This window comes from Mus musculus, chromosome 4, assembly GCF_000001635.26.
Source record: "Mus musculus strain C57BL/6J chromosome 4, GRCm38.p6 C57BL/6J".
NCBI classification, from domain to species: Eukaryota; Metazoa; Chordata; class Mammalia; order Rodentia; family Muridae; genus Mus; species Mus musculus.
This window is the reverse complement of record NC_000070.6, coordinates 132,184,383-132,212,256: the sequence shown is the minus strand read 5'-3', so window position 1 is coordinate 132,212,256 and position 27,874 is coordinate 132,184,383. Positions and strand designations below refer to the sequence as shown.

At 42.5% G+C, this 27,874-nt stretch overlaps 1 protein-coding gene across 1 annotated transcript; it reads left to right on the top strand.

The window, feature by feature from the left end:
- Ythdf2 (YTH N6-methyladenosine RNA binding protein 2) lies at nucleotides 1-27,341 on the top strand. Its single transcript, NM_145393.4, has 5 exons — nucleotides 1-357; nucleotides 801-825; nucleotides 1,426-1,505; nucleotides 6,542-8,125; nucleotides 25,310-27,341. Exons 1-5 carry the CDS (start codon nucleotides 331-333, stop codon nucleotides 25,331-25,333), a joined length of 1,740 nt encoding a protein of 579 aa, NP_663368.3. The 5' UTR covers nucleotides 1-330; the 3' UTR covers nucleotides 25,334-27,341.
- The last annotated feature ends 533 nt before the right edge of the window (nucleotides 27,342-27,874 follow it).

Genomic DNA, 27,874 nt, shown 5'->3' with positions numbered 1-27,874 from the left:
TGGGTCAGCGACTGTGAGAGTCAGCGCTCGCGCCGCGCGCGCCGCCCGCCTCTGCCGCTCGGCCTCCCCCATTCGGGCTGCGAGGGGGCGGGCGCGCGCTCCGGAGCATAGAGACGGGCGTTGAGCTCGGCGGCCTAGAGCGTCGCCGGATCGGAGCCGGAGCCCGAGTCGCGCGCTGTGTCTCTGCTGCGTCCGCCGAGGCGAGGCTCCGAGTGTCAGGGACAAAAGCCGCCGCCGCACCCTCTGCTCCCGTCGTCGGGGCTCATCCGCCGCCGCCGCTGTCCCGACGAGGAGTCCGCCGCCGTCGTTCCCCGTGAGGATCCGAGAGCCATGTCGGCCAGCAGCCTCTTGGAGCAGGTACAGGCCCAGCCCGCATGTCTCGGCCATTGTGTGAGGCGAGACGGGGCCCGACTAGGCCCGGGCCCGCCGCTCCTGGCCGGGCCGCGGCGGGCGCCTCTCGCGGCTCGGGATTCGGGCCTCAGACCGGCCGCGCCCTGAGTCTCCCGCCCGGCCCGCTCTTCCCGCTCCTCCCCGGGCCGGGCCGGCCGCGCCGCGCTCCCTCCCAGTAGCGGCCCGGGCTTCCCTTCCTCGTTTCCTCTCTTTCCCTCGTGTGGCTGCCGGGTGGCCGGGCTGCCGGGGCTGCCCCGCCGGCCTAGCGCTCGTCCCCGCCTCCCCCTCACCACGCGTCCCCCCCAGGCCGGTTCCTTTCTTCCCTGCTCGGGCCCCGCGTTCATTTGTCTTTCCTTTTCCGTTTTCTTCTCGGACGACTTGCTGCTCGGCGACGTCCCCTCCTCTCGCAGAGACCAAAAGGTCAAGGAAACAAAGGTAAGACCCCGCTCCTCCGGGTGGCCGCCGGCCGGGATGGGGAGGGGGGTCCGCCGGGCCGTGGGGGCGGTGGCTCGAGGACGCGCCCCGGGGAAAGGACCTTTCCGAAGCCGCTCGGGTCGCAGGTGCCGCGCGCGGGGCGGTCGCCCCTTTTGGTGTGGCCCTGCAGCTGGCGGGCAGCTTTTTTCGTTAACAACGAGTAATTCATGAGCGGCCGGGGGTGGAATGCATTTTGAGAAGCACCAGGTCCTTAGTTTTCTCGTAGGTCTTAGGAGCCCTTTGTGTTTCCTCCTCGTGGAGCACTTTCTGGAAGTCACTCACATGTGAAGGAAGCGGGGAGAGAAAGCCGGAGGGAATTGAAATTCGAAGGAGCCAATACACTGACCTTTTAAAAAGATCAGCTCGCTCTGGGGTGGAGACTCTTTTTCACTGTCCGGCTCTTGCTTCAGCCCTGGCGCTCATCGTTATTCCCCGGAGTTTCAAACCAAGTGACTCTTGGAACTAGCATGGTTTCTTCCTGGTGTGAATGTAAACTGATGGATGGGTTTGGAAGGGAGCTCTTCGGACCAGGGCATTGCTAATTTAACTTTTCCCCTCTAGTACAAAATGGTTCTGTGCATCAAAAGGATGGACTAAATGATGATGATTTCGAACCTTACTTGAGCCCACAGGCAAGGCCGGTGAGTAGTAAATTGTTCTATATTATCTGAGGGGACAGTGTACTGTTAGACTTTCTCTGCCCTGTCTCACTTTTGTGTTTGGGTGTGTTTGGGTGTGTGTGTGTGTGTGTGTGTGGCTGACTCCTAATACAACTTACTAATTTGTTATATAAAACATTAAAGATATAAGCTGTGTGGTCAACAAAGCATGTGCTCTGAGACTGCATTACTGATAACGCGAGTTGTATAAGAGCTGTTATGCTGGCATGAGTAATTGCCCCTTGTTTGCCAGGAAAGGATTAGTGCACAGCTTAAGAATATTGGCCAGAGTTTAGCCTGAGCTCTAAAGAAAACAAAACCTTGTCTTTTAGGGAAATTGGGATGATAATGTAGTGAGGAAATTCTAGTGAATGATCACCTGAACCTCACCTATACAAAACTTACTTCTCTTTTGTCTCCAGTGAGGCTCTTTGTGTATTAAAACTATTTCAAAGTGAGACAGTGGGGCGCTAGATGGTGATTTTTGGTTGTTTAGTATCTGTAGAGAACAACTTTGTGCATAGCTCTTTTGGCTAATGTGTTTGTTAAAGGAGGCTAAAACACTGTTGAACACAGTTGACATTCAGACCAAGAATGATTGCGGTTGCAGGTAGGGCCAGGTAGAGGGCTTATGCATCAGTGTGTCCTTCTAGTGTAGTTCCCATTGCCACCAAGAAAAGTTTGAGATACATTTATTTGATGGGAGGACTAGTTGCATATATATGTAGATACTCCTAATATGAACTGTATGTATGAATTGTTTGATTCACCAGCTTTATTGTCTCCTCTTAGGACAGCCACACAATTTTGGTTAATGTAAATTCACAGATAAATGTATCCAAAAGAGTTGAAGGTTTTGATTTTAGGATGCTGTAGCATAGATTAAGAAGTTTGTGGAACATTGATATAAAAATTTGAACCTGTTCTGTAGGAAAAACATATGGCTGGTTTTCAGTAACTTGACATATATGTATGTATTCAGTAACTTGACATATATGTATGTATTCAGATTTGGACCCGATTGTTCCCTAAGGTTTTTGAGATAGCTTATCTAAAAATCTTCATATTGAGAGTACAAAAAGTTTCCACACTGGCTAACCAGCCAATCAAAGAAGCAGAGGAATGAAATATTAATAATTGCTGTTAATGATGTCGTTTGCTTTCCTAATCATTGTAACTGAGTGGGAGCATTTAGGACCCATTCTAGGTAGTTCTTGCACAGTATTGTGTAATTGAGAGTGTGGAGCTCTGGCATGTGTGAACTTGCCATCTCAGGTATAGCCATTCACCTGTGTCTTGGCATAACCTGTGCTGGTGAGAGCGTTTTGTCTTCTTAGAGAAGCTGAAGCTTAGTGACTTTTAAAAACTGAGGTATGGCTATAGACCTTGAAGGACTATGGCTGATTTTGTTTTGTTTTGTTTCTTGTATATAATCTAGAGTAATTCACAGAGCTGGGTGTTGTGCCTCATGCCTTTAACTCAAGGACTAGGGAGACAGAGGCAAGTGGATCTTTTGAGTTTGAAGCCAGTCTGGTCTTAAAAGAGTTCTGGGCTAACCTTTACATGATGACTTTAGTCCCAGCATTTGGGAGGTAGAGTAAGATGAGTCTCTGTGAGCTTGAGGCCAGCCTGCTCTACAAAGTTGAGTTCCAGGGCAGCCAGGTCTGTTACACAGAGGTTTAAACATGCCTTTTTCTTTTTTTAAAAAAGAATTCTAGGCTAGCCATGACTACAGAATATGCTGTGTCTAACACAGGGCCTCATACTAAATCTTTTCTTTTTTCTTTTTTCTCTTTTTGGTGGGTGGGGTGGGAGAGTCTCCCTATGTAGTCTCGACTAGCCTCATACTTACTGAGATCTGTTTGCTTCTGTCTCCTTAATCCTAGGATTAAAGGCATAAGGCACCATACTTGGCTTTATCACGGTCTTATCAGTTGAAAAATTTATTGTGTAGATGTATTTAGAGGCTAAAGAATACAGTTTATACTGTTTCCTGGCCTTGGTAATACAAGTTTAAGTACTAAGGTACTTAGTTTTCTAAGTCTCTTCAGGATAAATCTACCTATTGGTAGCTATGGATCGGCAAATAATGAGTTGCTGGAACTATTACAGCTAAGGCAGAGTATTTTGAGTTGGGTTATGTACTTATGGGAATCAGTGTTATATACCTCTTGTTTTAAACTTGATCATTCTCTACACTGTAGGTTCATTTAATTAAGTTTTGAGATAGAGTCTTAAGAGTATTGCCCAGGCTGGCTTGGAACTATGTCTATGTAGATCAGGTTGGCTCCCAATAATTGAGATTTACCTGAGTCTGCCTCTCCAGTGCTGGGATGAAAGGCATACACACATCAACCATGCCCAGTAGTTCTGTAGGAATTTTTTTGCAAAACCCAAACAAAACATCAAGGCTTTCATATAATAATAATCTGTATACTTGATGTGAAGAGTAATTGTACATAATTTTGTATTTCTGATTATTTAAGGTTATAGACTTATTTGTATTATATTTTTCTACTTCTAATGCAAAAGGTAGTGTGAATTTCAAATGGCAGTCATTCATTTTATAGATGAGACGAAACGGGAACTAAACTACCCCCCCAACCCCCCTTGAATCTTAAGTCCTTTGGAAACCACTATTTCCCTTCCAGATTCTTACACAGTTTACTTAGTAAACACTAAGTTTATGAGGGAAGAATGCTTAGACTAGGCATGTGGACTAGAACTTGAGATTTCTAGTTCTTTCCATTTTGTTTTGTTTTCTTTCTCCTTCCTTCCTTCCTTCCTTCCTTCCTTCCTTCCTTCCTTCCTTCCTTCCTGGTTTTTTGTTTTTTTGGTTTTTTGTTTTGTTTTGTTTTTGGTTTTTTGAGACAGGGTTTCTCTGTATAGCTCTGGCTGTCCTGGAACTCACTCTGTAGACCAGGCTGGCCTCGAACTCAGAAATCCCCCTGCCTCTGCCTCCTGAGTGCTGGGATTAAAGGCGCCTGTGCCACTACTGCCCGACTCTCCAATGTTTCCTTACACACACACACACACACACACACACACAAAAGAACTGGGCATATATGTGCTACCACACAGAGAACAATTTGCAGAAGTTGGCTTTCTCTGTTCACCATGTGGGATCCAGGATCAGGTTCTTGAGCCTGACTACTGAGCCATCTCACGGAGCTTTGTTGTTTTACATATCTTCTTATGTGGGTGTGGACCTGCCATGGCATGTGTGTACAAGTCAGAGGGTAACTTGACAGTGCCAGTTCTTGTCGCCATATGAGTGCTGGTGATTGAACTCCGGTTATCAAGCATGACAGTAAATATCTTTACCCTTTGAACCATCTTTTGGCCCTCATTTTTAAGACTTACCAATTTTATGTTTTGAGTGTTTTGCCTGTGTATATGTATCTACAGCACGTGTGTGCCTGGAGGTCAGAAGAGGTTATCAGGTTCTTGTTGGATATGTTATCTGGTTTTGTGAGGTCTTAAACTTACTATATAGCTAAGAAAGACCTTGAATTCTACCTTCATGCCTGATATCCCCCCCTTCCCCCCCCCCCCCCCCCCCGTTTCCCCAATTGCTGGGATTATAGGCATGTACTATGAGGTCTGGCTCTTGTGCTGGGAAACTCGAACACTGATCTTGCATAATTCCCACCTTTTTTGGTTGTTATTGTTGTTTTTGTTTTTCCAGACAGGATTTTTTTTCTGTGTAGCCTTGGGTTTTCTGGAACTCACTTTGTAGGCCAGGCTGACCTCATACTCATAGAGATCTGCCTGCTTCTATCTCTCAAGTGCTGAGATCAAAGGTGTGTGCCACCACCATCCAGCTTCAAAATCCCCACTTTTTTTTTTTTTTTTTCCGAGACAGGGTTTCTCTGTATAGCCCTGGCTGTCCTGGAACTCACTCTGTAGACCAGGCTGGCCTGGAACTCAGAAATCTGCCTGCCTCTGCTTCCTGAGTTCTGGGATTAAAGGCGTGCGCCACCATGCCTGGCTATAAATTTTAGCCCCCATTTTTTAAATTCAAAACTAAGAAGTTTTAATAAAGACATCATCTCCACTAGACCTGGATTAGCAGGAGTTAGAAGTTGCCCTACCTCTTTGGGATATAGAGTAAAATCCTGTTATTCTGCACCAAGCTGGGCATGGTGGTTCAAGCCTTTAATTCTAGCTCTTGGGAGGCAGAGGCTGGAGGATCTCTGGGAGTATAAGGCCAGCCTGGCTTGCCTGCTACATAGTGAGAACTTGTTTAAGAGCAACTGTCAGGCCTGGTTTTTTTTTTTTTTTTTTTTTTAGATGTATGTATACATGTATGTGTGTGTGTGTAGATAGCGATTATAGAGATAGATAGATATGTATGTATGGATGTTTTGCTTGTAGTTATGTTGTGTACCACATATGTGCATTGCTCACAGAAGGAGGCATCAAATCCCTTGAGACTGGGGTAACATATGGTTGTTAGCTGCTATGTGTGTGCTGGGAACCAAGCCTGGATCTTCTGGAAGTACTCATGCTGTTAACTGTTGAGCCATCTGTCTGCCCCCAGTGGCACACTCCTTTAATCCCAGCCAGGTCTGTATAGGAGGTTTTAGAATAGTCAGAGCTGCATAGTAAGACTGTCTTAAAAATGAACAACCACCAAAATGTATATTTACAGTATTTGTCATTTGTGTCAGTTTGACTTTACATGTATACACAGAATCTCAGGTATGGTGTGACATGCCTATAATCCCAACACTTAGAAGTGAGGCAGGAGGCTTCCCTTAAGTTTGAGGCCAGCTGGACTATATAGCATGTGAAAACTAGCAGCCCAGAAGGTTAAGCAGTTCAGTTATCACATCAAGTTCCATATATTTGAAAAGTTTACGGAAAGACCATGGGAATGGGCTTACTCCCTTTTGTAGTGATGGCTCAACTCCTTAAGTTGTGAATGATGTGGAAGGAAAAGTCCTGCTATTTATATTTTTATATCTATCTATCTATCTGTTGTTTTGATGTATCTGCCTTTTTTCCTTCCACAGAATAATGCATATACTGCCATGTCAGACTCCTACTTACCCAGTTACTACAGCCCCTCCATTGGCTTTTCCTATTCTTTGGGTGAAGCTGCTTGGTCTACTGGAGGTGACACAGCCATGCCCTATCTAACTTCTTATGGACAACTGAGCAACGGAGAGCCCCACTTTCTACCAGATGCAATGTTTGGGCAACCAGGAGCCCTAGGTAGCACTCCATTTCTTGGTCAGCATGGTTTTAATTTTTTTCCCAGTGGGATTGACTTCTCAGCATGGGGAAATAACAGTTCTCAGGGACAGTCTACTCAAAGCTCTGGATATAGTAGCAATTACGCTTATGCACCCAGCTCCTTAGGTGGAGCCATGATTGATGGACAGTCAGCTTTTGCCAATGAGACCCTCAATAAAGCTCCAGGCATGAATACTATAGACCAAGGGATGGCAGCACTGAAACTAGGTAGCACAGAAGTTGCAAGCAGTGTTCCAAAAGTTGTAGGCTCTGCTGTTGGTAGTGGGTCCATCACTAGTAACATTGTGGCTTCTAGCAGTTTGCCTCCAGCTACTATTGCTCCTCCAAAACCAGCATCTTGGGCTGATATTGCTAGCAAGCCTGCAAAACAACAGCCTAAACTGAAGACCAAGAATGGCATTGCAGGATCAAGTCTTCCACCACCCCCAATAAAGCATAACATGGATATTGGAACTTGGGATAACAAGGGTCCTGTGGCAAAAGCCCCCTCACAGGCTTTGGTTCAAAATATAGGTCAGCCAACCCAGGGATCTCCTCAGCCTGTTGGACAGCAGGCCAATAATAGCCCACCAGTGGCTCAGGCATCAGTAGGGCAACAGACGCAGCCATTGCCTCCACCTCCACCACAGCCTGCTCAGCTCTCAGTCCAGCAACAGGCAGCTCAGCCAACTCGCTGGGTAGCACCTCGGAACCGTGGCAGTGGGTTCGGTCATAATGGGGTGGATGGTAATGGAGTAGGACAGTCTCAGGCGGGTTCTGGATCTACTCCTTCAGAGCCTCACCCGGTGTTGGAGAAACTTCGGTCCATTAATAACTATAACCCTAAAGATTTCGACTGGAATCTGAAACATGGCCGGGTTTTCATCATTAAGAGCTACTCTGAGGACGATATCCACCGTTCCATTAAGTATAATATCTGGTGCAGCACAGAGCATGGTAACAAGAGACTGGATGCCGCCTATCGTTCCATGAATGGGAAGGGTCCCGTGTACTTACTTTTCAGTGTCAACGGCAGTGGACACTTCTGTGGAGTTGCAGAGATGAAATCTGCTGTGGACTACAACACATGTGCAGGTGTGTGGTCCCAGGACAAATGGAAGGGTCGTTTCGATGTCAGATGGATTTTTGTGAAGGACGTTCCCAATAGCCAACTGCGACACATTCGTCTAGAGAACAACGAGAATAAACCAGTGACCAACTCTAGGGACACTCAGGAAGTGCCTCTGGAAAAAGCTAAGCAGGTGTTGAAAATCATAGCCAGCTACAAGCACACCACTTCCATTTTTGATGACTTCTCACACTATGAGAAACGCCAAGAGGAAGAAGAAAGTGTTAAAAAGGTAAAGGAGCTTATCATTGAGACTGGGGAAGGAGGAGGCATTAGAAAGGATAAGAACGGTATTGTCGGTATTGTCATGACTGAGTGCTTAATAAAAGCTCTGTAAATAATGGTGTGATTTAGCAGCTTAAGGCTTTATGGGAGTATAATTGGTCTTTTGAACCCTAGTGTGAAGGAATGTGAGCATTAGTGGAGAGCAGAAACAATACAGTGTGAACTTAACTGCTATAGACAGGTAATTTAAAGATACAAAAGGATAATTGAAGTGGTGGTGTGATGGGAAGGGACCACTGGGGATGTAATTACAGAAAAGAATGAAAGTTCTGTGTTGGAGTGGTCTGTGCCTTTGACCATTTTTGTTATTTTCAAGAATTGGTGTGTTCCTGCTCTGAAATCTGTCTGCTTCTGACAGTTGACAGTATTATTTTTCAGAACTTTGTTTTCCTCTTTGTAATGCTCATTTTATTTACTTCTTTCTTTTTAGTGATAGGAACTGAACCAAGTATATGCTAAGCAAGCCCTCTGTCAGTGAACCACACCCCCAGCTGTAAGAAAGTTACTGTTTATTATATAAAACTTTAAAAACAGCATTAGAGAGGCTGGAGAAATGGCTCAGCATTTAGAAAGCACTAGCTGTTCTTGCAGAGGCTCAGTTCAGTTCCTGTCACCCACATGGTGGCTCATAACATCCATAGCCACAGGTCCAGCGGAACCAGCAGGCACATATGTGTGCCATATCTGTTCTTACAAAATTCATACACATAAAATATCTTTAAAAACCCCAAAAACTGAACATTAGGAAAGCTATCTCTTGGTTTTATTACTCAGTCATTTTCTTTTGATTTTTCTTTTAAGATTTATTTATTTATTATATGTAAGTACACTGTCACTGTCTTCAGACGCCAGAAGAGGGCGTCAGATCTCATTACAGATGGTTGTGAGCCACCATGTGGTTGCTGGGATTTGAACTCAGGACCTTTGGAAGAGCAATCAGTGCTCTTAACCACTGCGCCATCTCTCCAGCCCCCTCTTTTGATTTTTCTTACGAAGTGGAAAGAGTGATAGAAAATGGATCACAACTAGACTGATTTATTTGAAATAGTGCTTGATCGGGGAATACTATGTACATGTAAATTTTAGGACTACGGTGGGGGTGTTCTGTGGTTTTTGTTTGTTTATTTGTTTGGTATCTTAGGATTTTACTGCTGTAAACCAAGGCAACTATTATAAGTTATAGACAGTATTTAATTGGGGCTGGCTTACAGGTTCGGAGTGTCAGTCCATTATCGGCCAGACAGGCATGGTGCAGACAGAGCTGAGAGTTCTACATCTTCATCAGAAAGCTGCTAGTAAGAGGGTATTAAAAGCCCACGCCCACAGTGACACACCTTATCCAAAGCTATAGCTCTTAATAGTGCCACTCCCTGGGCTAAGCATACAAACCATCACAGTTGGTTTTTTCCAAGGGTTTCATTGACTGTTCTAGAACTCAATTTGTAGATCAGATTGGCCTCATAGAGATCCGCCTGTCTCTGGCTTCTAAGTGCTAGGATTAAAAGTGTGCCTCACCATCATCCAGCTGTTTGTTTTTAAGTTTTATTTTTACTTCGTGTGTATAGACTTGCAATTATGCATATGCAGCACATGCATACTTGCAGAGACCAGAAGAGGGTATCAAGTATCCTGGAAATTGGAGTTACAGGTAGTTGTAAGCTCTGCTGTGGAGGTGTTGAAATTTAATCCAGTTTCTCAAGAACAGCGGCGAGTGATCTTAACAACTGATCCATCTTTCTAGCTCGGTTGCTACTTATTCATATTTTTGTTTTGTTTTGTTTTGTTTTGGTTTTTTTTTTGGTTTTTCGAGACAGGGTTTCTCTGTGTAGCCCTGGCTGTCCTAGAACTCACTCTGTAGACCAAGCTGGCCTCGAACTCAGAAATCTGCCTGCCTCTGCCTCCCGAGTGCTAGGATTAAAGGCCTGCGCATCCACGGCCCGGCCATGGTTGACTTTTTTTATCTTAAATATTTATTATCTATAAGTACACTGTAGCTGTCTTCAGACACACCAGAAGAGGGCATCCAATCTCATTACAGATGGTTGTGAGCCACCATGTGGTTGCCTGGATTTGAACTCAGGGCCTTTGGAAGAGCAGTCAGTGCTCTTAACCGATAAGTCATCTCTCTCCAGCCAGACTTTTTTTCTTTAGACCAGTTCTCTGGATGGAATGAGGACCTGAGTATGTTAGGGAAACATTCTTACACTGAACTAAGCCCCTGGATTTATTTTGACTTTTAGTCAAGGGACTGAATTGGATTAAATTCACTGAGTGGTTCAGGGATAGAGGGTCTCATATTTTAGACCTCAAGACTCATTAACTGAGAATGACCTTGAATCTGTGAAACTTTTGACTTTTGAGACAGGGTCTCACTGTCAAGTCCTCCGTGGTCTGGATTACTTTGTAGACTAGGCTGGCCTTGAATTCACAAAGAACTATTTGCCTGTGCTGGGATTAAGACATACAGCAACATACCCAGTGCTGAAATTAATGTATTTTTTAATATTTTAGTTTATCTTTAAATTTTTTTTAGATTTATGTTTAAGTATTTTGCTCCTATACCTATCTGTGTACCAGTGTTATGGACAGTTGTGAGCTGCCATGTGAGTGCAGGGACTTGAATCCTGATCCTCTGTAAAGCCAAATGCTCTTTACTGCTAGGCTATCTTGCTAGCCCCCAAAAATACATAGCTCAGGTTGGCCTTGAACTTGTGATCTTCCTGCCTGTGTATATCCTTCAGATACTACTGGTGTGAGCTACCACAACTGTTTTTTTTTTAACTTATTTTGAGTTTGTGTGTGTGTGTGTGTGTGTGTGTGTGGTATCTGTGCCTACATGGGGGTAGGGGGACACAGAAACACAGTTGGTTCTCACTCTCTACCTTTATTTTATGTGTTCATGGACTCAAACTAGGTATCCTGGCTTATGTAGCCTGAACCTTTATCCATTGAACTAGAATTTCTGCTATTTCTCTAAAGCTACCACCATTGCCACCATGTCCTGTTTACATTGCTTGGGGTTGAACTAAAGACTTTATTCACGCTAAGTTAGAGTTCTACTGAGTCAGCCTCAGTTCTAATAATGAACTTTATAATATAGTTGGCTGTAAGATTCTTAACTTAGAATTAACAAGCCTTACACCTTTCCTAGAATGAATATAATAATGAAGGTTGTTAAATAGTGTCTATGGGTAGGAGTGTAACTCTGGTAGAATGTTTGGGGAGCATGCACCAAACCTTGGGTTCTATCCCCACATCCTCCTCCTCTAAATAAAGAGGCAGTGGTTCATTTCCAGAACTGTTTGTAAAGACCTAGATGATTGAGTATCCTGATTGTTCGCAGACTGGTGAACAAAGCACCAGGCAAAAATTAAAGCTTTGATTATTTGTGTCGTTCCCTTGCCTTTTGATGTTCTGTGGGAAGAGACTATGGGGTTTCAGGAAGACTTACTGCTAGCTGTTTCCATTTCAGTCAGAATTGCCTGCTCTATTGGTTGCTTCTCCTGTCCATGCATAGCTGACTGTAATCTCTTAATAGTTTATTAGGTTTCCAAGAAAGTTTCGTGAGAATGGGACTCAGAGCTCATCAAGGCCTGACTTTCTATGTGTGTGCCTATGTATTATTTACCAAACGACTGAAGACTTGATGGCAAGTAGGGCAGCAGTGCAGTGCCTTAAGAAGCACTTAAATTTACACTGAGGATGATAGCATAGCTGTTATAAGGCCCATGATCACGATCAAACCTTTATGTTGGCAGACCACACTGAAGTATAGACTGCTATTATTGCCAGTCATTATTATAGAATCATTCTGTCACCTGATGTAATTCAGTGTCCTGAAACCTTTAAACATTGTATCTGTCTGACTTTATATTTCCAGTAATTTTTAGTGAATCTTTGCATCTTTTGGGTTTCTTGTCCCACCTCACCTCTGCAATGCCTTGTCTCTGGCCCAGTTGGCCTTGAACGTCCTTTTAAAAAATTATTTATTTTTATGTTTAAGTACACTGAAGCTGTCTTTAGACACACCAGAAGAGGGAATTGGATCCCATTGGCCTTGAACTTCTGATCCCCTGGTCTACACCTGAATGCTGGGATTATAGGCCAGCCTGTCTTAGTTTGTAACTTCTTTTTTTTTTAAGCTTTGTATCTAAAACATTGTTATATTGTGAGAGAGAGCAAGCACACCCCAATGTGTGAAAGTGGAGGTTGGAGGCAACTTTGAGGGGTGATTGCTGAGTAGTAGGTCTCTGGGTTTGCCTTTACCTGTTGAGCCATCTCAGTGCCTGGGTTCAGAATATCTCTTTTAGTGGCTTTGTAATCTGTTAAAGACAGCCTGACTATAGCTCTGGCTGGCCTTGAACTCATATCAGTCTTTCTAATGAATCCTCTCAAGTGTTAGGATTGCAAGTGAGAGATAGTTCATACAGGTTCTATATGTTCTTATTAAATGACTAGGGCAGAAATTACCATACTTGCCCAGCATTGTGGCAAATGCCTTTACACAGAATACTCAGGAGGCAGGTGGGTTGAATGAGTTTGAGGCCAGCCTGATCTCCTTAGTGACTTCCAGGATGACCAGGGCTACACAGTGAAGTTTTGTCTTAAAAAAAGAAGCCGGGTGTGGTGGTGCACGCCCTAATCCCAGCACTTGGGAGGCAGAAACCCTGTATGAAAAACAACAACAACAACAAAAAAAGGACGGGGGTGGGTGGGAATAAACATACTTACTGTTGTTTTCCATTTATTCCTTACTTCAACACTTTGAAGTTCACTTTTTAGGTCCCCCTGAATAGAACGTCCAGTTCTATTTGTTGGGTGTATTTTGTATACTCAACATGTGTGGGAGTCAGAAAACAGCTTGTGGTAGTTGGTTCTCTTCCACTGTCTGGGAGTGTAGCTCTGTTTATAAAGCACTTGCTCAGATTGCACAAAATTCTCCTAGCACTGCACAATGGAGTGGCCCATTACTTCTAATTCCAGCATTGGAAGGGTGGAGGTAGGAGGATTAGAAGTTCAGAGTTACCTCTGAGGCTGTTCTGGGCCACATGGCACTCTTGATTTAAAGGGAAAAAAAGAAATGGAGGAATGTGAGTGAAATTCTGCAGACTCAGCATCTTTGTTACTTTTGTTTGGTTGTTTAATGTGGGGTGGGGGAGGATGGGCAAAGAGGCCTAGATGTCCTTGCTGGAATGATGTAGAGGCTGATACAGATTTTGAAGTATTGCATTGAGTTCTCAGTAGTTCAAGGGACTGTGATGAAGGACTTTCACATAGCTCTTTTCTTTATTTACCTTTTATTTTGTGTTTGTGTAACTTGTTGGTTGTATGAGCCACAACGTGCATGATGTAGATCATAACAGTCTGCTGTAGTTCTCTGATACCATTGTGGTTCCCTGGGATCATAGTCAAGGCAGTAGACTTGATGACAAGCGCCTTTACTTGCTGACTCATTGTTGACCTGATTGGAATTAAGGCAAGCAGAGGTTGATCCCTTTCTGCTTTCTGTAACCACTACTGACCCTTACTTAAGTCTGCAAATGAGCCAAGAAGAAAAGCACTGATTGTGGCAGTTTAGATCGTTCCATTGCCAGAGGTTGACAGTAAAGTTGTTGCTGCCCCCTTCTGTACACAGTGATAAGCGCCAACAAAGGTAGTGCAAGTATCTGGGTAATACTTTGCACTGCTGAGTAAACAAGCCCCAGCAGACCTGACGTTAAGGATAATTAGAACATGAGGTCACCTGAAGTGCTTCAGAGCAGTGTATGTTAAAATGCTGACACTGGGCCAACAAGATGGCTTAGTGGGTAAAGGACTATGTTAGCCTGGCAACCTGAGGTCAATTCCTAGACCCCATGTTTTTGTTGTTTTTTTTTAATAGGCAGAACAAAAAACTTCTTGAAGATGGCTCAGCAGTTAAGAGCATGTACTGTTCTGCACTTAGCAGAGGACCTGAGGTTATGCTAGGAGGCTGACAAACTCCAGTAACTTCAGCTCAAGGAGATCAGTGCCTCTGAGGGCACCTGTACTCACTTGCATATACACACACATAATTAAAAATAAAATAAATGTTTCATTAAAAGTGGAGTGTGATAAAGGAAGCTACTTGATGTCAACCTCCAGCAGAGACAAGCACACCTGCAGCTCATTCAGCTGTACATGTGCATAAAACAGAAAATATGGAGGCGGGAACTACCTTTCAAATTTTCCCTGAGAGGCTGGAGAGGTGGCTCAGTGGTTAAGAGCACTGGTTGTTCTCCTGAGTTCAAACCCCAGCAACCACATGGTGGCTCACAACCATCTGTAATGGGATCTGATGGCCTCTTCTGGTGTGTTTGAAGACAATGACAGTGTACTCACATACATAAAAATAAATACTTTAAAAAAAAAGGCTAATCCAAATTTGAGTTGTTAGACATAGAGGAAACTGCTCTTTTCAACTTATTTGCACTTAGTCTGCTCTCTATAGCTGTGGTTTCTGTATCTGTCACTTCGGCTGGCTGGATTGGAAATATCTGGTAGTGTAACTCAGTAGTAGAGAACTTAGTTCATACAATGTCCTGAGGTAAGTCTCCTTCACGTATAGCCTTGTCATTGTTCCTAAACAGTATAGTATAGTAATTATTTACAGAGCATTTTCATTTGATAGTATGTGATTTAGGGGTGATTTAAAGTGTATCAGGTATGTTGCTTAGTGGTGAAATGTTGGCAGAACATTTTCAAAGTCTAATATCTTCAACACACAAGAAAATTTGTGTTGGTTGTGTGCAAACACTACCATTTTCTTTATTATTGCTGACTTTTATACTGTGCTATTTTCTGTAAGGTACTTGAGTATCTTGGATTTTTTTAGATGGTGGGAGAAATTCCTAGAACCCCCATGGACTTCAGATTGTAATTTTTATTTATTTTTGAGATAGGATCGCATATATCCCAGAACTTGTTATATGGGCAAGGGTGACCTTGAACTTATTATCAAGCTTCTGCTTTCTAGATTCTGGGATTACAGGCTTCTGCTACCATGTCTGATTTTCTGTGGTGTTGAACCCAGCACTGTGTACATACAAAACGGATACTACAAGCACTGTTACATCCCCAATCCTCTTGTGGGTCTTAACAAACATCAGAAAATGCTTGCTAAGCCAGGCGTGGTGGCACATGCCTTTAATCCCAGCACTTGGGAGGCAGAGGCAGGCGGATTTCTGAGTTCGAGGTCAGCCTGGTCTACAGAGTGAGTTCCAGGACAGCCACAACTACACAGAGAAACCCTGTCTCGAAAACAAACAAACAACCAAAAAAAAAGAAAGAAAAAAAAAAGAAAATGCTTGCTAGATAGACAAATTCAGTCCTATCACTTTTTCATGTAAGATTTGACTTCCTGTGAATTTATTTATAGATTTGTTTTGGAGACAGGGTCTCACTTTTTTTAAAAGTTTTATTTATTTTATGTATATGAGTACACATTAGCTGTACAGATGGTTGTGAGCTTTCATGTGGCTGTTGGGAATTGAATTTTAGGACCTCTGCTCGCTCCAATCAGCCCTGTTCACTCAGTCCCTGCTCACTCTGGCTCAAAGACTTATTTATTGTTATACAAAGTACACTGTAGCTGACTTCAGATGCACCAGAAGAGGGTGTCAGATCTCATTACAGATGGTTGTGAGCCATCATGTGGTTGCTGGGATTTGAACTCAGGACCTTTGGAAAAGCAGTCAGTGCTCTTAACCACTGAGTGAGCTTGCCAGCCTGGGTCTCACTGTTTAGATAGAACTCTCTGTATAGATCAGGCTGCCTTCAAACTCACAGGGATCATCTGCCTCTGCCTCTGCCTCCTGAGTGCTGGGTTAAAGGTGTGAGCCACTGCACCCTACATGAACTTTAAAGAAAATATTTATGAAACTGGAAAGATGGCTCAAAAGATTTAAGAGCAGCCAGGTTCAATTTCTATTGACCACGTGATAACTCACAGTCATCTTAACTCCCATTTCCACAGGATGTGACACAAAAGTAAAATAATTTTTTAAAAACTTAGTTGTAAGTATATCTGATCCTGATTGTGTCTGTACTTCTTACATGCAGGAACCTGAAGAGGTCAGAAAAGGGGCCAGATCTCCTGGAATTTGAAAGTTTTAAGGGTTGTGATAATAGGCAGAAAGAGTAAAAAAGAATGCAAGCTGTTGGCTGAGATGTCATTCTAGCTGCATATGTATCAAAAGATGGCCTAGTCGGCCATCACTGGAAAGAGAGGCCCATTGGACACACAAACTTTATATGCCCCAGTACAGGGGAACGCCAGGGCCAAAAAAATGGGAATGGGTGGGTAGGGAAGTGGGGGGAGGGTATGGGGGACTTTTGGGATAGCATTGGAAATGTAATTGAGGAAAATACGTAATAAAAAATATTAAAATTAAAAAAAAAAAAGGACTGAGTGGAAGGCTGTAGTCTACTCCTAGTTTACACCCAAACAATAAGGTCAGGTCATCTCATTGGCAGAGCGCTAGTTAGAACATAGACAAGTTCTTGGGTAATTTATATCAAAAATTATTTAAGGTCCATCCAGCAAAGGGACAAGGAAGTGGCAATGGGTAGATGCGGAGAGAATATCACAGTATAAATCCTTCCCATCCCCTACAGATACTACTGATTTAAGGGTTTTTTTTTTCTTTTTTCTTTTTTTTTTCTTTCTTTTGTTTTTTAAGTTTGAGAAAAAGCATTGACATGCAGGTCAGAGAACAAGCTTGTGAGCTAGACTCTTCCTCTACTTTTATGTAGGGCTTTGGAGATTGAATTTGGTTGTCAGGCTTTGTTTTGTTTTTCTCTTTGTAGACCAGGCTGGACTTGGACTAAAGTCCACTTGTCTCTGCCTCCCAAGTGCTAAGGTCAAAGGTGTGCACTACCTCACCCAGCAGATCTCAGTTTTCTGAAGCAAGGACCTTCACTTGCTGAGCTCGTCTTACAGGTCCTCTTGTGTGTGTGTTTAATCTTTATGTGTCTGTGCACCAAGTATGTGCAGAGCCTGTGGAACACAGAATAGGGTGTTTGTTCGTCTGTCCCCTATGGTTGTGAGCTGCTATGTGTCGAACCAAGGTCCTCTGGAAGAGTAGCCATAGCCAGTGTTTTTATCTGCTGAGGAATATTCATATATTCATTCTCATTCATTCCCTCCCTCTCTCCCTCCCTTGGTTTGGATTATGTAGTTCTGGCTGTCCTGGAACTCACTGATCAGATCTGCCTCTGCCTCCCTAGCCCTGGGAAAAAATGTGTGCCTTTCACCATACCTGGTTCTTGTTATCTTTGAGATGGGGTTTTATTGTAGCCTATGCTGGAATTACAACCCAGGATAACGTTTGTGTTGTTTGAAAAGGTTTAATGATATTTTTATAGCTAGATTCTACCCAGTTACTTAAGTTTTACTAGAGAAGTATTCTAGGCATTTCTTAACAGATTTATAAGTGAAGAGCTCTGTGCAGTGATATATATATCTGTAGTTCCTGTTTCTTCAACGGCTGAGATGCAGATAGAAGGCTTGAGCTCAGGAGTTTGAGGCAAGCATGGAGAGTTAGTTATCTGTCCCTCCTCCATTTGAGACCAGCCTAGACAGAACAAGTGAGGCTGTGTGTGGATGGTGCTATTGCTTCTGGCTCTGAAATAGCTTTTAACTTTTAAAAAGTGTGTCGCCGCGCAGTGGTGGCGCATGCCTTTGATCCCAGCACTTGGGAGGCAGAGGCAGGCCGATTTCTGAGTTTGAGGCCAGCCTGGTCCACAGAGTGAGTTCCAGGACAGCCAGGGCTACACAGAGAAACCCTGTCTCAAAAAAAAAAAAAAAAAAAAAAAAAAACCAAACCAAACCAAAAAAAGGGTGTCTGTGTGAGAGGTTATATGCCACATGTGTATGACTGCCTGATGAAGCCAAAAGGAAGTGTCAGATCAGGAGGTGGAGTTATAAACAGTTGTAAGCCACCCTGTTAGCTATTAGGAGCCATGTTTCCAGTGCTTGTCCCTCTCTCCCATTTGTAAGGGTTTTTGTTGTTGTTGTTTTTAAAGATTTATTTATTGTATGTCTGTGAGTACACTGTAGTTGTTTTCAGACACACCAGAAGAGGATCTCATTACAGATGGTTGTGAGCCACCATGTGGTTGCTGGGAATTAAACTCAGGACCTCTGGAAGAGTAGTTAAGTGCTCTTAACAGCTGAGCCATCTACTCTCCAGCCCCCATTTGTAAGTTTTAAACTTGAAAATTGAGTGCCCCTTAGATATCCTGTGACTTAGATATTTGACTTTAAAAGTTGTAGAAGTGTTCATTTGCTTGAGAAAGGGTTTACTGTAGCTCTGCCTAGCCTTTAGTTCACTTTATAGTTTGAGGATGACCTTGAACATACATGCTCCTGCCTCCACTTCCCACTACTGGGATAGGCGTGTGCCACTGTGCTCTGCCTGGTAACATTGTTGCAGTTCACATGGAGCTCTTTGTTAGTAGAGGGGTCAAGTAATGATTCTGAGAATAGTCAGGTTTGGCAAACAGTTTCATTCAGTTTAGAAATAGTACTTTAAATTTTTACTTTTAGTTCCACTTAAAAAGTTCTACTCTGCCGGGCAGTAGTTGCACACGCCTTTAATCCCAGCACTTGGGAGGCAGAGGCAGGCAGACTTCTGAGTTCAAGGCCAGCCTGGTATACAGAGTGAGTTCCAGGACAGCCAGGGCTATACAGAGAAACCCTGTCAAAAAAGTTCTACTTTATCATACACCTGAGAAATTGTCAAGTTTACTCAGGGACTTGAGCAGATTTTGGGCTTTCAAGCTGGTTTCAATTAAATGTATACAGGAGTTAAGCTACCAAATACTAGTCTTGGAAAATAATGAGACAGTAGGAAAGGGAAGGGGTTTATATGCGTGTTTTTGTACTGGCTAGGTTGTTTAGCACAGGCTGGCCTTGAACTCATAGCATTTTCCCCCTGCCTTAGCCTCAGAATGCTGGGATTACAGGTTGAGGCAACATACTATAAGTTATTAATGAATGTGTTTATTCCATCCTGGTGTTCCCAGAACTTTAAACCAGTTACGTGACTGAAGAGGGGATGGGAAGATAAAAGATACTCTTCATAAGCTATTTCAGCCTTCCTTTAAAGCTGGGTACTGATGGAGCTGCACTTCCTGGCCTGTGGGAGGGAAGTTTAGTAGTCTGGTCATTCTCTTAGAGTCACCCCGTCCACAGTGTTGGGCTTACTCACTCACAACACCTGAGTACAACTTGATTACTATTCAGAAATATTCAGATTTATTGGGGGGATCACATTTTTACCGCTGATAAAATTATATCCAGTGAATGTGCATATGACTGTTGTGTTTTATGAACACTTAGAAGTAGAGAAGGAAGAGGCCTGGGAGTGCAGACTAGTGATAGAGCTTGCCTAGCATGCACAAAGCTTTGGGATCAAGCTCTAGTGCTACAAAAAGAAAAAAGCAGAGGAAGAAAGAGTAAATACAGAATTGGGAAAGGAGGTTGAAACTCTCAACCTGTGTCACCAACACTGTTTTTAAAAATGAAAACTGGAGGCTGGGCAGTGGTGGCGCACGCCTTTAATCCCAGCACTTGGGGAGGCAGAGGCAGGTGGATTTCTGAGTTCGAGGCCAACCTGGTCTACAAAGTGAGTTCCAGGACAGCCAGGGCTACACAGAGAAACCCTGTCTCGAAAACTCGAAAAACCAAAAAAAAGAAAAAAAAGAAAAAGAAAAGAAAACCCGGGGCTGTCTTAGCACTTGCTTTTTTTTTTTTTTTTTTTTTCTTTTTCTTTTTTGCAGAGGACTGGAATTTCTTTACTAGTAAAAAAGTCAGGCTGCTGACAACTGGTTGCCTGTAATTCTAGCTTGTGGGGATCATTCAATGTCCTTTGGACTCCATGGGTACATGCATATTTAAAATAATATGAAAACTAAAAAGTGAGAAGAGGGTCAGGAAAGATGGCTCTGTGATTAAGAGAATGGTTGCTCTTTCAGAGAGAGGATCCAGGTTCAAGTCCCATGGCAGCTTCTAACTATTTGTAACTCTAGTTCCAGGTGGTCCAATGTTCTCTTCTGGCCTCTGAAGGCTCCTGATATATGGGTAACACACAGATAAGCAGGCAAATGAGAGAGAATGTTTTGTATGGGTTTGCATGGATTGGCTTGCTTGCATGTACACTTTGTTAGGTTGATCTCCAGCTTATTTATTTGTTTGTTTGTTTGTTTATTTATTTATTATATGTAAGTACACTGTAGCTGTCCTCAGACACTCCAGAAGAGGGAGTCAGATCTCATTACAGATGGTTGTGAGCCACCATGTGGTTGCTGGGATTTGAACTCCTGACATTCGGAAGAGCAGTCGGGTGCTCTTAACCACTGAGCCATCTCACCAGCCCATCCAGCTTATTTCTCACTGGACCTGGCTGGTCAGTGAGAGCTCTCTGGAATCTGCTTGTCCTAACTTTTTTTCCCCTCTGGGATTATAGATATGTACCACCATCTTGTTGTGCTTTCACATGATTCTTGTAATCTGAGCTCAGGTCTCCATGCCTGTGCAGGACTCCATGTGTAAACCAGGCTGGCCTTGAACTCACAAGAGCTCTGCCCACCTTTGTCTCTCAGGCTGGAAAGGATTTTATTTTATTTTTTTAAAGATTTATTTATTTATTATATGTAAGTACACTGTAGCTGTCTTCAGACACTCCAGAAGAGGGCGTCAGATCTTGTTACGGATGGTTGTGAGCCACCATGTGGTTGCTGGGATTTGAACTCTGGACCTTCGGAAGAGCAGTCGGGTGCTCTTACCCACTGAGCCATCTCACCAGCCCAGGATTTTATTTTATTTTATTTATTTATTTATTTATTTATTTTTATTTTTATTTATTATATGTAAGTACACTGTAGCTGTCTTCAGACACTCCAGAAGAGGGCGTCAGATCTTGTTACAGATGGTTGTGAGCCACCATGTGGTTGCTGGGATTTGAACTCTGGACCTTCGGAAGAGCAGTCGGGTGCTCTTACCCACTGAGCCATCTCACCAGCCCCAGGATTTTATTTTTAAAGAATTTTTTATTCTATGTATGTGACTACACTGTAGCTGTTTTCAAACACACCAGAAAAAGGGCGGCAGGTCCCATTACAGATGGTTGTGAGCCACTATGTGGTTGCTTGGAATTGGAACTCAGGACCTCTGGACAAGCAGTCACTGCTCTTAACCACTGAGCCATCTCTCCAGCCCATGGAAAGGATATCTTTAAAGAAGAAAAGATATTAAATTAGAGTGTTGTGCTGGCCTCTAATACCAGCCTTTAGGAGGGTGAGGCTAAGACAAAGAGATTTCAGCCATTTTGATATTAACCTAGATTGCAAATTATATTTGCACAGGCAAAATACCCATACACATAAAAGTAAACGCGTCCGCCCGCCCGTCCATCCGTCCATCCATGTCATAGTTGGGTCTGAGCTGCTGCTGTTTGAGGCATCCATTGATGGTAAGGGGCAGGAGAGTTGGGTCTCTGTTTGCACTTCAAGATTTCATAGAGTAGAATGGAGCACTGCCACTGTGGTTTTTAGGATTCCTCTACTCAGGCAGAGAGACAAGATTCCTGAAGCAAGCTGGCTTGCTAGACTAGCCAAATCAGCTATTATATAGTCAGAGTGTTATCCAATTCAGGAAATCCTACATTGGTAATACAGTTTTATTACCCACACACAGCTCTTTGCAGTTGTGTGGCTTTAGCATAGCGACCATGCTGGCTGAGAGCACTTTGGTTCAAGTGCCCACTGAGTAAATGACACTTGCCACAGTGCCTGGTTCCAATTTTCTTAATTTCATATAACAGTTTTTGTCCAGGATTATTTGGTTCCATGTGCTTTAATCTTAGTCATTTCAAGAGAGTTTATGTCATATTGGGAATACATAAAAGGTATAGCCTTCCGGGGTTCCCACTTTACTATTTTTAGTAGATATGATGGTGTGTGCCTGTAATTTCAGCACTTTGAAGACAAGAGGTGAGAGAATCGTAATTCCAAAGCACATAGAGCCTTGCCTTACATAAAACCCTTGTGTTAAGTAAGGGGTTGGAGCAGTTAAGAGAACTTGATGAGCTTTTTCAGAGGACCCGAGTTGAGTTCCCAGCACCTGTGTTGGGCATCTCACCACACCCTATATGTAGCTCTGCCTCCAGGGGGATCTGACACCCTCTATGGTCTCCACAGGCATGTACAAATATACACACATAAATTAAAATTTTAAATATTGTGTTCAAATCCTGTTTTTGTTTTGTATTTCCATAAGCAGGAGACTATGAATATCTTGTTCCTTATCAGAGTTTGACCCCTTTAAATACTAATTAATAAATCTTGCCTTGCTCAGATAATAATTAGCTTTGTTAATTTGTGTATGTGTGTGTATGTTTTGCCTGGATGTGTTTGTGTGTTATGTGTATATTTTAAACTAAAGAGGTCAAAAGAGGGTGTTGGGTTGGATCTCCTGGGACTAGAATTAAGAGATTGTTGTGAACTGCCTTGTTGGTGCTCAGAGTTGAACCCTAGTCCTCTAGTCTTCTGCAAGAACAGCGGTATTCTTAACCACAGAGCCATGTCTCTCTAGCCCCTCAAAACTATTCTAAAACCTAATTTAGTATGTAAGTTTTTTTTTTTTTTTTGGTTTTTCGAGACAGGAACTGGCCTGGAACTCAGAAATACACCTGACTCTGCCTCCTGAGTGCTGGGATTAAAGGTGTGCGCCACCACGCCCGGCTGTAAGATTCTTTTTAAGGTGCTTTAGTTTAAATGCTAAAGTGTCTATATAGTCTTTAAGGACTTTATTGTTATTATTACCACCATCATCATTTTTGGTGTGAGTGTGTGTGTGTTCTGGTTTTTTTTTCTTACTAATATTTTAAGTGATTTGGTTTTTTGTTTGTATTTTGAAGCAGTGTCTCGCTGTAACCCTGACTGTACTGGAATTCATTATGTAAACAAGGCTGGCCTCAAACTCACAGAGATCCACCTGCCTCTGTCTCCCAAGTGCTGGGATTAGAAGCATGTGTCACATACTGAGCTTTAAGTGCTATAACTAAACATTTTGATAAAATTAGATATATGTTAGGGTTTAATCTCTTATAGAATAAGGAAAACGGGTTAAAACTATTTCTGGGTATATGTTAAGATGTAACAAGGACCATTTTATTTAATAGTTAATCACCTGTTAGGTAAATGAAGATGTATTTGCTTGTTTGCTTTTTTTGATTGGGGGTTGGGGGCAGGCTTTTGAGACAGGGTTTCTCTGTGTAGCCCTGGCTGTCCTGGAACTCACTTTGTAGACCAGGCTGGCCTCAAACTCAGAAATCCGCCTGCCTCTGCCTCCCAAGTGCTGGAATCAAAGGCGTGCGCCACCAGTGCCAGCTGGATATTTTTTCTTTTCTTTTCTTTCTTTTTTTTTAAATATTTTTATGATACTTGGGGGTGAACTAGTTTCAGGCTGCCCATGAATTCCCTGTCCTGTCTCAGGAACACACACACACACACACACACACACACACACACACACACACACACACACACACACGCAAGGAAGCCTCAAAGCTTTCTCCCATATTTCCAATAAAACTAACCTCCTAATCCTTTCCAAATAGTTCTACCAACTGGGGACCACGTTTGAACATGAGCTATGAGGGCTGGCCTCATGCATACTGTCACAATATCCATTATTGAAATTTTAGGAGAGTCCAAAAGAAGACTTCCAGGAACATTAAAACTTATGATTCTGTTACATTGATGGAACTTCTTTTTTGAATGGCAGCTGATTTCTAGAGATTGGAATATATGGGTTAGTTACAATGTTCACTGTGTGATAAGTAGTCCCTTCTGTGACAATTTCATATATGTATATAAAGTACTTTGTATTTAAATTTTTGGTGCATACAGTATGTAGGGGGGTCAGAGGTGACATGGGTATCTTCTTTGATTGCTAATTTATGCGTTGAGGCAGGATCTCTTGCTGGACCTGGAGTTTCCCAATTCTAATTTGGCTATCCAGTTTGCCCTGGGAATCCCCTCTACCTCCAGAGTACTTTCGAGTAAAGTTGTTTATAGTTCTCTCAAATATTAACATCATGTAGGAATTGGTGCAGTAACTGCATAGTCCTTGTTACTAATTTTGGTTCTTTTTCATCTTGGTTAGACTCTGACAGGTAAGTAACTTTGAGGTTTAGTTTAAGATGGTAATCATGGCTTGGTGTAGTGTGCCCATTTGTATGGAATACCAGCACACTGAGGGCTGAGGCAAGAGAAAGGATTCCAAGCTGGGAGCAGCTTGGGTTGTGACACAATCTTTTCGAGACAGGGCTTCTCTGTGTAGCCCTGGCTGTCCTGGAACTCACTTTGTAGACCAGGTTGGCCTCGAACTCAGAAATCTGCCTGCCTCTGCCTCCGGAGTGTGCTGGGATTAAAGGCGTGCGTCACCATGCCCGGCTTGGGTTGTGACACTCTTAACAATAACAGAAGAAGAAAATAAACCTCAGAAGTACTTAGTCTTTTGTTGTTGTTGTTGTTGTTGTTGTTGTACTTAAAGTCTTGAAGTGAAAGTAAGAGATTGTTAATATTTACAGTACCTGGGACATGGAAGTCCAATTGGGGTTGCTATAGTTGTAAGTTTAGGGCCATGCACTTCTTTATTGTATTTTGAGACAGAGTCTCTCTACATAGCTCTGGCTCTTCTAGAATTCACTTTGTAGACCACTCAGGCTGGCCTGGAACTCTCAGAGATCATCTGCCTTTGCCTCCTGAGAACTGAGGTCAAAGGTGGGTGCACCACAGCTGGACAGCCCTTTTTCCTTTTAGAAACCTTGTAGTTTTGAGTTTGTACGTTTATTATTTTCTTTCAGGCAAGGTCTTATTTCATAGTCCAGACTAGTTTCAGATTTATGATCTTTCTGCCTCGGCATTCTCAAATACTGGCATTGTTGGTGTATGTAATCACATTGACTATTAAGTTTTGTAAAAATTGTGTACAAAATTACTCAAAGTTTTTATTTGGGGTAAGAAGTTGGAGGTTCTGGTCTATAAAGTTTTAATTTAGATATTTTTTAGCTAACTGTTTTAACTCTTTTTCTTACCTCCTTAGGAACGTCAAGGTCGTGGGAAATAGAAAGCGGTTCTGCATAGACTGCAGCAACGGTTGCATCTCCTTATCCTAAGAGGACACGATGACCTGCAAGAAAATTAGGACTTTTTTTCTTAATTTCATTGACTTCAGAGACAATTGCAAACTTGCAGTTTATGTATTGGAATTTCACAAAAGACATAGGACTTAACTGGAAAATGGAAAAAAAAAAGGAAAAAAAGAAAAAGAAAAAACCTAAACAAAAATTCCCTCTAGGTAGTTTAGGTAAAAAAATGTCCCTTTTATTTTGGCTTTGGTTGTGATTCAGAGCATAATGCTTTGGTTTTTTTTTTTGTTTTTTTTTTTTTTTTTGTCTTTTTACTCTATTTTTCGGATTTTTAAGTCCGTAAGTGCATACAATTTTCTCTTAATTTTTAAACCCTTTCCTCCCCCATTTTGACATTTGCACTTGGAGAACACTTGAGTTGCGCAGATTTTGGGTGTCCACCCCAGAAAGTGGGAATTTGATTTTTCCCTTCCGAACTGGAAGAAAATTTTTATGAAGAATTTTTGTCTAGGAAAGTTTAATAACAGTGTTACCCAAGGTTGTGTCTGTAAGGGTGGCTCATTTTCTCTGACCCTTTGTTACTCAAAGTAAAGTACTAGGAGTCCTAAGAAATGTTCTGTTCTTGTGTATTATACTGATTAAGTCAGGATTAATTTGATTTCAAAGCTAAGAACAGTGATAAAAACTTGTTTTCAGAAATGCATTTTGGAAGAGAAAACATTGTAAAACATGTAGTGAATGTTTCTTCAGTTTCTTGTTCAGCCAATGAGGAAAGGGCATTGCCTTTCTTTTTCCCATTAATCACTTCTCAATAAACGTGAGAGCCTGTCGAGCATCACTCCAGTACCACTTAGTATTATTTGAGTCTCTGTGTTTGGGGAGAGATTTTGGAGTCTAAGGAGTTTTGAGAGGTGACCTAGTGACTCACTTTAGACAGTTTGTGTTAATGGCCCTGCATGGTGTTGCATGCCTGTAATCCTTGCATTTAGGAGACGGGAGCAGGATGGATGAGGTCAGAGGTTATCCTCAGGCCAGTTGGGCTACATGAGACCCTGTCAACAAAAAGGTTGTATTGGAAGGACATTGCTTTGTACCCAAGGACTAGAAACCTGCTGTGACGATATTCATAATGCCTGTTTCTGGTTCTTTATATAGAGAAAACACAGCACTGCTAAACCATTCAGCAGTATTTGTGTGTATGGTGCCAGGTACTGTGCTAATTCCATAGGAACCTCACCCTGTAAAAAGAGGTGGCACCCACTATCCCAGTATGTAAGTGTCTGATCCAGTATATGGCTGATTTAGACAGTATGCCCCAGAGATGTAGGTCCCAAAAATGAAATTCTAGTGGAACTCACAGAGGAATTTGTTTCTTTCCCTAAGGCTTAATTAAAAGGCTTTTCTGCTTTAGAGAGTCTTTACTCTTAAGATGTCCTAATTCTAGAGGGTTAAATGTTCAAAAACTCTATACTAAGAGATTCTGGAAATAAAGCTTAATACTGTGGACAGTGTTACACTGGAATGCAGGGCCGTGCTCACACAGCCAGACTGCTAAGAAAGGCAGCTCAGGGATGCTGGGATATCGCTCAGTCAGCCGGTGTGCCCTGCGCCATCAAGGAAAAGCAGTGTTGGTTTCTAGCATTGTAGCCAGCAAAGGCACGGCAAAGGCTTGTGCATATTTGTTTCTGCCAAGTTTTTTTTTTTTTAAAGGTTTATTTATGCATATGAGCACGCTCTCTTCATGCACACCAGAAGAGAGCATCAGATCCCATTACAGATAGCTAGCTGTGAGCCACCTTGTGGTTTCGGGGAATTGAACTCAGAATCTCTGGAAGAGCAGTCAGTGCTCCTGACCGCTGAGCCACTCTCCAGCCACCTCTGCCAAACTTTTTATTATAAAATATATCTTCAATATTGGAGTTCTCAGTGTTTTTGTTAGTTGGAATATACAAATTTTTTACATTTAATTAAAAAAAATGTATGTGCATCGGTGTTTGGCCTGCATGTATATTTGTGGAACTTGAGTTATGAGCTTGGCAGTTATGAGCTGCCATGTGGGTTCTGGGAATTGAACGCTGGTCCTTTGGAAGAAAGCCAATGCATTCATCCACAGAGCCATCTCTCCAGGTTTAACAGGATTCTCACAGGTCACTTGGTTTAGTAATTTGCCTTTAAGTGGAAAAATATCCAGAGAAAAGCAGGTTTACCTGTGTTTTTTCATACTTTATTTAGGTTGGACATGAGATTATTGAAAAAAAAAATTTTTTATTTTTTTTCAATTTAAAATGTTAGCACCATAGTGACTTAAGCTGTTTCTTCCCGGTCTCCAGATCACACAGCAATTGTCTCATGGCTTTGGGAACAGACCAATAGGAGCAGGAGCCGTAACCTCTGGAATCTTGAGAGGTTCAAGATTGCCGGATGTTGGAAGCATTAAGAATCTTGGATTTGGTCTGTTAGAAAAAATTACAAAAACTCTGTTGGCTTTTTTTTTTTTTTTTTTTTTTTTTTAAATGTTA

Bases quoted from the DNA above. Each gene is read 5' to 3' on its own strand.
- Ythdf2 (NM_145393.4), top strand. From the start codon at position 331: ATGTCGGCCAGCAGCCTCTTGGAGCAG. The intron at 358-800 runs GTACAGGCCCAG...CTCCTCTCGCAG, and splicing joins CCAGCAGCCTCTTGGAGCAG to AGACCAAAAGGTCAAGGAAA. The intron at 1,506-6,541 runs GTGAGTAGTAAA...TTCCTTCCACAG, and splicing joins TGAGCCCACAGGCAAGGCCG to AATAATGCATATACTGCCAT.